The sequence below is a fragment of the Vollenhovia emeryi genome, unplaced genomic scaffold, assembly GCF_000949405.1.
Source record: "Vollenhovia emeryi isolate VEMERY1.0 unplaced genomic scaffold, V.emery_V1.0 DF939122.1, whole genome shotgun sequence".
NCBI lineage: Eukaryota > Metazoa > Arthropoda > Insecta > Hymenoptera > Formicidae > Vollenhovia > Vollenhovia emeryi.
Window position 1 is genome coordinate 3,415,697 of NW_011967244.1, and position 12,558 is coordinate 3,428,254.

The following is a 12,558-nucleotide window of genomic DNA, read 5'->3' on the forward strand; positions in this document are numbered from 1 at the left end:
AGCGGCAAGAATACGGAAAACGAAAATTCCCTTCGACCAATGCGGTGAGTAGATCCGAGTGTACAATCTCTTCGTTTCCATCACGCTGGTTCGCCACTCGTCGTGGCGAAGACGTCGCGCGGGTTCAGTAAAGCTTGACGAGAGTCACTTGCTCCTTCGGATGCATACACCTCACGTGCTGATAAATGTTCGAGGTCTTCTTGCTGCACAGGTTGCAGTACGGGCACTTATACCTGGGCGCTTTGCCACACTCGTACCTGTAATGACCAAGCATGGTGTCCCGTCTGCCGTAACCGTTGTTGCAATTGGGACAGTGGAACTTGCCGGTGACCAAATTGTACTGTATATCCCGTTTCTTCGCGTACTTCTTCCGGTGCGTGACATAAAGCTCCACGGGCCTGCCACCTACAAAAGATCGTGCCACGGTCAACATCTTCGTTCGCTCGGGACGTGTCTCGGGAACATCCTGTTCGAGGATGAACGCATCAAGATTCCATGCAGAAGGAATGTTCGCGGGAAGTAAATAAATGAGATACAGAAAGAGAAAGAAAGAGAAAGAGAGAGAGAAAAAGAGAGAGAGAGAGAGAGAGAGAGAGAGAGAGAGAGAGAGAGAGAGAGAGAGAGAGAGAGAGCAGAAGTGAACCAGAGAAAAAGACATAAGATACAAAAGAAAAGTAAAAGTCGGAGTTACGGTGAATGTAACTCTTAAGAGTATTTTCGTTTTTCTAGTAAAAGTTTTTTATTGAAACTTGAAAACAGGCGCACGTTCGGTCGTTTTACATGACTAAGTACATTATCAGATAACTAGGTGTGATCCTCCGATGAAAAAGATACTACTTGAGTAGAATGTTAATCTACTTCTACTTAACGTAATTTTCTTTTGCTTATGTCGCCGTCGAAAATTGACGATCGTGTTAATTCTCCGCGAAAAAATTCATTTCCACTAATCAATTTTGTCTTGTGTTTCCGGAGCGGTTTGAGCTCGCACAAAACTATCTCGTGCGTTTGTGTAACTTTAAAATCACATGTAATCTGAAACATGTTAAGAGATCAAAGTATCAACTGTTGAACTATTAACTAGATATTAAGTAAACGTTCGTATATTATACAATGTTGGTACGTAAAACATTTTTCGCGGAACTAGGTGAACAAAGGAACAAGAAACTGTGATACGATTCGATAGTGGAAAGGGAAGAACGTGGAACGCGAAACTCAATCTTCCCAGGTCTGTTTAAACACTCGGCAGACGAGTACAAGCGTTCTCGATAACGCGCGCTGTGTCCCAAATATAACAAACGAAAGTAACATTTAATAATTGCTAACAGGTACAAAAAGACGGTAGTCTCTCAGGAATAAGGCTCCAGTCGAATAGACATTTGTTCCCAGCTTGTCTTTCGCCCACCGTCGGTGGAGAGAACGTAAACGCGTCGCAAGTCGTGCGTTAAGCCGACGCTCGCACGAGATGCCACTGATCGCGCGTGTCGTGCGCGGGCCGCGCGGCTTGTCCTAGAAGAGCGTGTTGCAGATGACCAGCTTCGACGGGTGCTTGTGCCTGATATGGTCCTGCACATTGAACTTCTTTTTGCTAAGCATGCCGCAGTAGGGGCACTCGAACCGCGGCGGCTTGCCGCAGTCGTACTTGAAGTGGGCCGTGACGGCGCTCTTCGTGGAGTAGCTCTTGCGACAGCGGGGACACTGGAAGCGGATCCTCATCTTCCTCGGGCCCCTGTTACCCGGACCGACACCCTCCGGCCACGGTAACATTTGTAGAAACGCTGAAAAAGACACGGAAGTGCGCGATTAGCTCACTTGGATCCGGAGACGCGCGCCCGGGCCTCTGCGAGGTCGCGGGGATGAATCTTGGAGTAAGTTCGCGGTCCACGTACTCTCTTTTTCTCAAACACTCTGCGAAGCAACAACACGCAGCACACTCGCGTGAGAAAACGGCTCTCGCAAAGCTTCGAGAACTTGGAGGATTCGAACAGAATTGCAAACTACTTTTTGCGTATGCCGACAATTACTTGAAAGAATGGTTCAACCTGATTCGACAAACTATTGAAATCAACGAAGAGAATACTCCCGAAGGCAATTATTTTAAGAGATTATCTTGCTTCCATCCTCACGAGGAAAGAATTCCTCGCATTGTTTAGTAAGAAACGAACAAATAAAGCAGTTAAAGGTATCCTCAAGCTGTGCACGAACGGACTGCGCGGTAATCAATCGATTTCTATGTCGAATGATGACGGAGAACCAGATGAAATGTGTCTGTGAAGATAGAGTGTTAGTCCGATAGGTAATTGTGCGTCTGGCTACTTGAAAACTCACAGTACAGAGATGCGATCGTTTCCGCGAATTATTGTCCAAGTGATCCACGATTTAAGGATGTCTTATTGTTCTGCAAAAAAAATAGATATTAATAAAATAAGCAACAGTCGGTCTACACGTAAGACGTCCCAAAGAACAATATATATAAATTAATTAATTAGATTCGTTAATTAATGTTAACTTCTACGTTCTGTTAGAAATAAAATTATTAAGGATAAAAATCAGGGAAAAATTCTTCAATAAATCCCTTTATTTAATTCGTTTTAACTTTATTTAGTTTTTTTTATTTAAATAGAATCTATTAAAAATTAACCTTTTATACATCAAGTACACGGTAGTATCTTGTATAATCGTTAGTATTTTCATTAAGACTAGAAATTACTCGAGTAATAGAGGAATGCGGTATACCGCGACTTATTCCTGAATGTAAGGAAGTCTAACTATTTCAAGTTTCGATCCGGGATGCTTGACGCGTATATGCTTGTAGACATTGTTAGACTGCTTGCTCTTCATGCCACAGTAGGGACACTGAAACCTCGGCGGAAAGCCGCATTCGAATCTACAATGTCGCAACATGTGATGCGCATGACGATAGCTCTTATGACACTTCGGACACGCGGACCTAACAACAAATCCATTTCTCTATATCATTAATAGGAAAGTTAGAAAATACAAAAATGTATCAAGAATTTACTGACGAATTAATAATATTCAGTATTCATTTTCTAATTTTCATAATCATATTTTATTTAATTAAACGTATACGCACTATACAAAAAGTTACGTAACAAAGGAAATTTAATTCCGTAATTAACCGAAATTTCACTCTTGCAGTTTGTAAGAGATAATTGTAGTAGTCTATCGTGAGTATTACAAAGAAAACAAAAAAAATTATCAAAACTAATCTAATAAATAAAAGAGGAAAAATAATTTAAAAAGTAATCCTAGCAATACTTGGCGATTTTATGTTTCACATAAATAAATTAGCTTAAACAGATACTTTCCATCTCACCTCGCATTAACGTCCAACGAATTCTTTTGTTTCCTTGACGAGTATTCCTGAACTGCTTGTTGATATGCATTCAAAGCTGGTAACATAAACGAATCTGAAAGCAAAAATTGGAAAAATCATGGTGCAAAGATAGCGCTTATGTGACATGTTGAAATTCCGAGATTGATTGGAAAAGGAAACCATCACAAAACACAAGGAACTCATGTGATAATACTTTCTTCTCTTGAGTCTCAATTGTATATTTTCACCATTATCATGCGTTCATAAAAAAAAACCGGCCATATTCCTATACACTAATTAACACAGTTATGGACAGCGAAGGTGTCGATCTCGATGCTAAAATAACATCAGAGAGTAATCGTTCTTTTATAATCCTCGATCGATACACGATTGATATCCTTCGGACTTGTATATACAAAATGTCAATCTATATTTTACAAATTTACAAGTCAAGAAGATCCCTTCCAGCATGGTGAACTCTTCGAAGGTAAAAATATATTTTTCGTAAGGAAAGTTCACGCTACTCGCCTTAAAATTAATGCCCGAGAGAAGTCTCCAATGTGCCGTCTACTTCTTCATGCAATCAAAACTTTGCCGTCTACGTCATGCATCAAGTCGCAGAAACTTTGAGGTTTTAATGGCAAAACTACGTGGATGTAAGTTGTACCTCAATCATAAACATCATCCACAATATTTGACTTTATTAAAGGCGAAAGAAAATCTATGTAAAATATTTCAAAAATTTTATAATTTAATTATAACATTTTCATAACATATGAAAGTTTCCACATGACTTAACGAAGTAAAAAAGGAATCAAGATTGAAGTAATAAAATAATTGACAATATAATATTTCACTGCAATTCACCAGAAACAATTTAAATGTGTAAGTTCGAGATGCCACCAGGACAATTTCGAACTAGTTTGAAATGATCGGGTTTTCATCTGTAATGCTTTTTGTTCGTGGCGACGTCTGTCACTAATGATGCGCGTCTCGCGATTCTGTGTCCTGATGTGCCAATACACGTTCGATTCCGTTTTCAAATATGTTGCGCAGTGAGGACATTCGATTTAGACCGCGGATCACAGCAATAATTCACGTATCTCTTCAAGTTTATCGTCCTGCAGAAATTTCTCTAACACTTCAGACAACACTTGAAATGCTTATAATTTAAAAAGTATATGGTGCATCGATTAAAACAAATATTCGTCATGCCAAAATTTAAGAATAGTTACAAGAAAAATAAACGAGGGTCATTAGTACAAAAATTGACACGTGATGAAAGAATTATACTTTAATGTCATATTCATGTATCATGTCATATCTCTCATCATTACAAGAAAAATGAAATCAGACAGACAGATTTCCTAACGATGATGTGAATGTCCTAGTAACAGCGAGATATTCTGCGACCATTCGTTTACTTTTGGCAGCGAGTCTGTCGAGGTCCCGTCACTCTGCGCCAAATTATCCTTGCAGTAGTAGCTCCTCGTACGCAACACATCGATGGCAAAAACGTCCCGATTCTCGTGCAGACGTTTCACGTGCTTGTAAGTGTCCGAAGCATATCGCGATATGTACATGCAGTAAGGACATTTGTAACGAGGCTCCTTGCCGTTGCAGGCACTTATTACGTGACGCTTCAGATGGCATTTCTTCGTATAATTGTTGGGGCAGTTTAAACACTGATACGGTCGTATGTTCCTGGGACAATAAGTATACCATGGGTATTCTGAAACATACAAACAACGATACCATGTCCGATTTGTCAGTAAGAAAACGCAAAGTCGTACAGTGCGATAAGCTTAATGTAACAATATAAATTACAGGAGAATTTCAATGAGGGACAATTTTATCTTGTAGAAAATATGATACTTCTCGTAAAAGAAAAAGGAACGAGACTCATAAAACTCGAGGTATAATCAAAATTACGTATGGATGGAAAACGAAGGTAAGCATTTTAACGTATATCCACAATATTAATCCACATATTTTTGACATTTCATATAAGATAAAGATCAGAAAAATTAAATTTTTGAAACGTTAATACAATAATCACTTATACAACTTATACACATTGTCATTATTAATATAATTATATACAAATATGATAAGAGTATACGAATTATACAAAGAAACCTGTAGAACAAAGAAGAACTCGTTGTAATGTCGCTACATCAATTCTTCGTCGAATTATAGTGTTTCGAAAATCCGGCGCGCATACCATCATATGTTACCACCAATCAGCTGATCGTAGCCACGTACTTCGCCGAACAAAAGGTAATCTCGACGCACAGGTGCCGCGACTTCGGCCTGAAATCGAAATCATAGATTAATGTAAATGTCTATTTCTTCGCGAAGAAAAATCGCCACCTGTTATTGGACTCGTTTAAAAGCTGAAACTTTTCATGAATCACAAAATAGTATATTTGTTAAAAAATTCCTACACATCTAGAAATTCTTCTGTTGCAATTTCGAAGTTTTACAATAAACATTGCAAGTGCCAAAATTTTCGGAAAAAAGTAAAAAGACAATATTTTATATTTACAATAACTTTATTTATAATTTAAAAGAGATATCAAACTGTTTTGTATCAGTTTTTAGTCCTTTACAAGCTGTTGAATTCTTTCAGCAACAATAACCTATCACAATTTCTTAACATCCATAAAATCCACATAAACTGAAATAAGCCTCCACAAAGTTCTATTTAAAGTTACAACTCATTTGTATTGCTATCACTATTTAAGAAGTAAAATACATTTCAATTTAATATCACTTATTTTATACCTTAAAAAAAATTAAAAAAATATGATGGATACTTTTTCCATTCAGACATAAATGTGGATATATCTTTAGAAATTAACGGTATCTTAATTCGACAAACATATAATTATAATAATTCAAACAAAGTCGAATTTTCTGCATCCCTTCCGCAACTGCAATCGCTAATTTTAACAAATACTATTCGCTCAATATATTACTGAGTTCCCTACTTTCAACAGGATAACATTTTGTGCAATTACGTTGTTAAATACCTCGTGTTGTCTTTATGATATTTCACCAAGTCAGCAGAAATTCAATAAGAAATTTGTTGCTGAATAATATCGATAACATAGACACAACGATTCTTATGCTTGGCTTGAATATGTTTCTGTACACTAGCCTTGTAATTAACATTATAGTCACAGTAGGGACACTTGAACCTGGGCTTCTGGCCACATTTGTAGATAACGTGGGTCTGCAGGGTCTTTTTTCGCTTGAAGACACTTCGACAATTCGGATTAGGACACGGAAACCAGTCTGAAGACCTCCCTTCCTTGTTGTTCCTGGTGTTTTTGTTATCTGAAAAAATAACAATTGGTTCGTAATATCATGTTTCAGGGGTGTTCATCAAGAAACGACAGAGTTCTTGTCACTAATCGTTCTTGGAACGTCAGAACGAGAGAAACGCTTTTATTCGTAAAATAACAATTCATTAATTCAAATCAGTTCTTCTTTTCCATGTAGATTTTCTTCTTCGCTTTCAACACTGCAGTTGTAATTTTGAACAAATAATATTTCACTCAATATACTGGTGAATTCTTTATTTATGATATATTTTATAAACGATATATTATATAAATATACATTGTCACATATCGTCTTTATAATATTTCTTGAAATCAAAAATAATTTACTCGACGACTTTTTGCTGAGAAATATCGATGACATAGACATAGCTATTCTTATGTTTAGCCAGAATGTGTCTTCGTACGTCCTGCTTGTACTTGACAATATACTCGCAGTAGGGACATTTGAACCTGAGCTTCAGATTGCAATAGTGGCGTATGTGGAACTGCAGGTTCTTTTGCAACATGAAGGTACTCCGACAATTCAGATTAGGACACTGAAACTTGCCTCGATACCTCCGTTGCTTAGTGTGACGATAGGTCCCCAAGTCTTTGTTATCTGAAAAAGAAACAATTCATTCCCGACAAAATGTTTCAGAGATTCTCGTCGAGAAAAGGCAGAGCTCCTACTACTAATCGTTCTTAGAACGTCAGAACGAGATAAATGCTATTATTCCTAAAATACTAATTACTCGACCATTGTGGCTGTGATAATAATTAATTCATACAAAATTTTTTCCATGTAAATTTTTTCTTCTCTTCCAAAACTGCAAATATAACTCTTGACAAAGGTTTCACTCAATATGCTACTGAATTCTTTATTTATGACACATTTTGTATAAATATTTACATTGTCACATATGCCATATCGTCTTTATAATATTTGAAGTCAAGAAAATTTACTCAAGGACTTTTTGCTCGTAAGTATCGATGACATAGACATGATTATTCTCATGTCTTTTCGAAATGTGTCTTTGTACATCGTACTTATGCTTGGCAATATAGTCACAATATGGACACTTGAACTTTCTTTCCAACGAAAAGGTGCTCCGACAATTCGAATTAGGGCATAAAAACTTGCCTAAATACTTCCGTTTCTTGGTGCGACAAAAGGTTCTAGGCCTTTTGTAATCTGAAAAAGTAACGAACGTTCGTTCAAGATAAAATACGTCAGAGATGGTCGTCGAGAAAAGACAGAGTTCCTGCCGCTAATCGTTGTGGAACGTCAGACCGAGGTAAACGCCGTATTATCCCAGCAAACATTGCAGCAACGTTGCGACAATGTTGTAACATTGCTGTAACGTTGCTGCAATATTATGTGTTTGCTGGTATATTATTTATGAACTAACAAATAATTAATTAAGACAAGATCTGCTTTCTCATGTAGATTTATTTCTTTTCAAAACTGTAGTTGTAATGTTTGACAAATAATATTCCACTCGATATACCATTGAATGCTTTATTTGAAATACATTTTGTGTAAATATTTCCAATTTGTAAATATTACAAGTAAATATGGGATATTATTCTTGCAGTCAGAGAAAATTTACTCTACAACTTTTTGCAGAAAAGTATCGATGACATAGACATACCGATTCTTGTGTATACTCTGAATGTGTCGTCGTACATAGAACTTGTGCTTTACAAGGTAGTCGCAATAAGGGCACTTGAACCTGGGCTTCCGGCAGCAAAACGTACTAAGGTGATGCGTCAGGGACTTTTGTGTCCTGAATGAACGCTGACAATTCAGAGTAGGACACTGAAACCTGCCTGAATACTTCAGTCTGTTGGTGTGACAATAGGTCCTGAGGTTTTCGATATCTGAAAAAGTAACAATTCGTTCATGATAAAATATTTCAGAGGTACTCGTCGAGAAAAGACAAAGTTTATGTCGCTAATCGTTCTTGAAACTTCAAAACAAAAAAAACTCCGTTATTCGTAAAAGAATGAATAATTAATTCAAACATCTGCTTTTCCATGTAAATCGTCTTCCCTTTCGAAATTGGAATTGCAAGAACTTCGCCCGTTTTGAGGTATCCGGGCGTGTAGTGATCAATTATATACAATTTTGCAAATAATTATGATAGTATTAAAGAAAACTAGTTTTAGATCTTCAAACCCTCGCCGGGAGCACTTCTGACCTTCTAAAGATGTCATTTTACTCGTTCAATGACTCATCATCAGAGATATCCAAGATGATAAATATTATATGTCATTGCTATGATAAAGGTGTGTGCACCATCAAAAGGTTTTAAACATATCCTACATTTCAAATGATCGATATAATATGAACACACTAACCCTACAGTATCTACAGTACCTACGAGTACTATTCTTACATGAGTAGTGATATTCTTTAATAGCAATTCCTAACTAGGAGGTTCATCAGCTGCTACGTTGGTTCAGTTCTAATTTGTATCGTCCATTTTGAGTTACATGCTCCACTAGCAAGACCCAACATGATTTGATACTTACCAAAAGCTGTGAAATATGAATCTTTTTCTGCCAACATTAGAAAGTCGTTCAAATACGTCAACAAGTATACAGAAAAATATTCAGCATTTGTTTCTTGCGGTCGTTACCACGAAGACGTGTTTTGGACACGAAAAGAAATCTTCAGGGTGAGAAGAAACATGCTAAATATCATTCTGATATATATAGACACCTTTTGTGAACATAAAAATAACATATTCGTCACCTGGAACAACACTGATGATGAACCATCGAAATAAGATGTCATCTTTAGGAGAGCAAAACTACTTTCGACGAGAGTTTAGGTTCTGAAATTACTTTTCTTTAATTCCTAGCATTATTACCTATAAAATTATATATAATTGATCTCTATGCTCGGACAGCCCAAATCCCTGACGAGAATGGGCAAAGTCCCTTTGACAAATAATATTCTACGTCAGTGTTTTCTTGACCACAACTGGCATTGTTAATAATACAGAAAATTTATTGCAAAAATATTACCTTAGCTCTTGTTTTTCGCAATCTATTTTCTGTATTATTAAAGACGCCAGGTATGTATGGTCAAGAAAACACTGACGTTGTTAATTACCGCTGGCGACATCGAAGAATTCAGATTAAATAACATTCTGCTCAATATGCCTCCCGAATTCTTTATTTGCAACACAGTTTCTATAGCTAATTACATTATAATATATTCCACATTGTTTTATAATGTTACATGAAATCGGAGAAAATTCACTCGAAGACTTTTTGCTGAAAAGTATCGATGACATAGGCATAGCGATTCTTATGTCTAGCCATAATGTGTCTCCGTACATGGGCCTTGTAGTTGACAAAATAGTCGCAGTAGGGACACTTAAACCTGGGTTTCTGGCCACATTGGTAGCGAATGTGGGTCTGCAGGTTCTTTTTCCACGTGAAGGCGCTCCGACAATTAGGATTAGGACACGAAAAATTGTCTGAATACCTCCGTTCCTTAGTGCGACGATAGGTCCTGAATTTTTTGTTATCTGAAAAAGTAACGATTTGTTCGCGATAAAATGCTTCAGAACGGCTGAGATGTTGAGAAAAGACAGAGTTCGTACCGCAAATTATTTTTGAAACTTTAGAACGAAAAAACCTATTATTCGCGCGCGTAAAATAACAAAAACTTAATTAAAACAATATCTGCTTTTCAATGTAGATGTTCTTGTTCCTTTTCACAACTAGAACTGCAATTTTTGATAAATAATATTCCGTTCAATCTGCTGCTGAATTCTTTATTTATGACACATTCAATATACATGTTTACAATGTTACTGATATTGAATAACCCGAAGGTGTACTATTTTCTACGTGTGCAATACTTCTTGTCGTATTTCCTGAAGTCGGAGAAAACTCAAAGACTTTTTGCTCCACTGTGTCGATAGCATAGATATGGTGATTCTTATGTTTAGTCAGAATGTGTCTCCGTATGTATCCCCAGCCATAGGCAAAATGGTCGCAGTAGGGACACTTGAACCTGGGCTTCTGGCCGCATTGGTTGTGAATGTGAGTCTGAAGGCTCCTTTTCCGTATGAAGGACTTCCCACAATTAAAACACGAAAACTTGCCTGAATTCGGCCGTCCCTTGGCATTACGGCGGGTCCTGGATTTTCTCTTATCTGAAATAAAAACGATTCGTTCGCGATAAAATGCTTCAGATATGCTCGTCGAGAACAAATAGAGTTCATGCCCCTAATCCTTTTTGAAACTCTATAAATAGAAAAACGCTATTCACATGTACAAAATAACAAAAACTAATTCAAGCAAGATATTTTCCATGTTGATTTTCTTCTACAGTTTCAAACCTGCAATTGTAATTTTTGAAAAAGATTTCATACAATATGCTACTGAATTCTTTATTTATGACACATTTTGTATAAATAATTACATTGTCAAATATTCCGTCTTGTCTTTATAATATTTCTTGAACTCGAAGAACATTTACTCGACGACTTTTTGCTGAGAAGTATCAATGGAATAAACATAGCGATCCTCATGTTTTCTCAGAATGTGTTTCCGTATGTCCGATTTGTGACTTGACTTGACAATATAGTCGCAATAAGGACACTTGAACCTGGGCTCCTGAGTGCAATAGTAGCGAATGTGGAACTGCAAATTCTTTTGCGACATGAAGGCACTCCGACATTTCAGATTGGGACACGGAAACTTGCCGAAATACCTCCGTTTCGTGGTGCGACGATAGGTCCTGAAGTCTCTGTTATCTGAAAAAATAACGATTCGTTCAAAATATCATCTTTCAGAGGTGCTCATCGAGAAGAGACTTAGTTCCTGCCGCTAATCGTTCTTGAAACTTCAAAACGGGATAACCGTTATTATTCGTAAAATAACAATTAACTCAAACAAGAATGCTTCTTTCCATGTAGATTTTCTTCTTCCCTTTCAAAACTGCTAATGTAATTTTTAACAAAGATTTCACTCAATATACTGATGAATTCTTTATTCAAGACACATTTTGTATAAATATTTACATTGTATCACTCGTGAATATTTACATTGATAAATATGCAATATCGTCTTTATAATATTTCTTGAACTCGACGAAAATTTACTCCAGGACTTTTTGCTCGGAAGTATCGATGACATAGACATAGCTATTCTTATGTTTTCTCAGAATGTGTTTCCGTATATCCGCCTTGTATTTGACAATATAGTCGCAGTAGGGACACTTGAACCTGGGCTTCTGAGTGCAATAGTAGCGAATGTGGAACTGCAGGTTCTTCTGCGACATGAAGGCACTCCGACACTTCGGATTAGGACACGCAAACTTTCCTATACAGCGTTGTTTCTTGGTGAGACGATAGGTCCAATTGTTATCTGAAAAAATAACGATTCGTTCGCAATATCATCTTTCAGAGGTGTTCATTGAGAAGGGACTTATTGTTAATTCCTGCTGCTAATCCTTCGTCAAATTTCAGAACGAGATAAACGTTATTATTGGTAAAATAACGATTAATTTAAACAAGAATTCTTCTTTCCATGTAGATTTTCTTCTTTCCTTCCGAAACTGCTAATGTAATTTTTGACAAAGATCTCACTCAATATGCTGCTGAATTCTTTATTCAAGACACATTTTGCATAAGTATTTACATTATATCACTCGTGAATATTTACATTGTTAAATATGCAATATCGTATTTATAATATTTCTTAAAGCCGAAGAAAACTTACTCGAGGACTTTTTGCATAGAAATATCGATGACATAGACATAGCTATTCTTATGTTTTCTCAGAATGTGTTTCCGTATGTCCGCCTTGTACTTAACAATATAATCGCAGTAGGGACACTTGAACCTGGGGTTCTGAGTACAATAGTAG

At 36.8% G+C, this 12,558-nt stretch overlaps 3 protein-coding genes across 3 annotated transcripts; all 3 read right to left on the minus strand.

Annotated features, from left to right (window-relative positions):
* Positions 1–2,739: 2,739 nt before the first annotated feature.
* Positions 2,740–6,165, minus strand: LOC105570120 (zinc finger protein 13-like). The gene is made up of 5 exons (XM_012027085.1): positions 6,157–6,165; positions 5,575–5,650; positions 4,710–5,069; positions 3,338–3,431; positions 2,740–2,947 (listed from the first exon to the last, which is right to left on the minus strand). The coding sequence occupies exons 1-5, from the start codon at positions 6,163–6,165 to the stop codon at positions 2,740–2,742; spliced, it is 747 nt and encodes a 248-aa protein (XP_011882475.1).
* A 556-nt stretch (positions 6,166–6,721) lies between these two features.
* LOC105570000 (zinc finger protein 800-like) lies at positions 6,722–7,801 on the minus strand. The gene is made up of 2 exons (XM_012026906.1): positions 7,630–7,801; positions 6,722–7,285 (listed from the first exon to the last, which is right to left on the minus strand). The coding sequence occupies exons 1-2, from the start codon at positions 7,706–7,708 to the stop codon at positions 7,011–7,013; spliced, it is 354 nt and encodes a 117-aa protein (XP_011882296.1). The 5' UTR covers positions 7,709–7,801; the 3' UTR covers positions 6,722–7,010.
* A 3,864-nt stretch (positions 7,802–11,665) lies between these two features.
* On the minus strand, positions 11,666–12,520 carry LOC105569998 (longitudinals lacking protein, isoforms A/B/D/L-like). Its single transcript, XM_012026905.1, has 2 exons — positions 12,412–12,520; positions 11,666–12,057 (listed from the first exon to the last, which is right to left on the minus strand). The coding sequence occupies exons 1-2, from the start codon at positions 12,449–12,451 to the stop codon at positions 11,789–11,791; spliced, it is 309 nt and encodes a 102-aa protein (XP_011882295.1). The 5' UTR covers positions 12,452–12,520; the 3' UTR covers positions 11,666–11,788.
* Between the last annotated feature and the right edge of the window lie 38 nt (positions 12,521–12,558).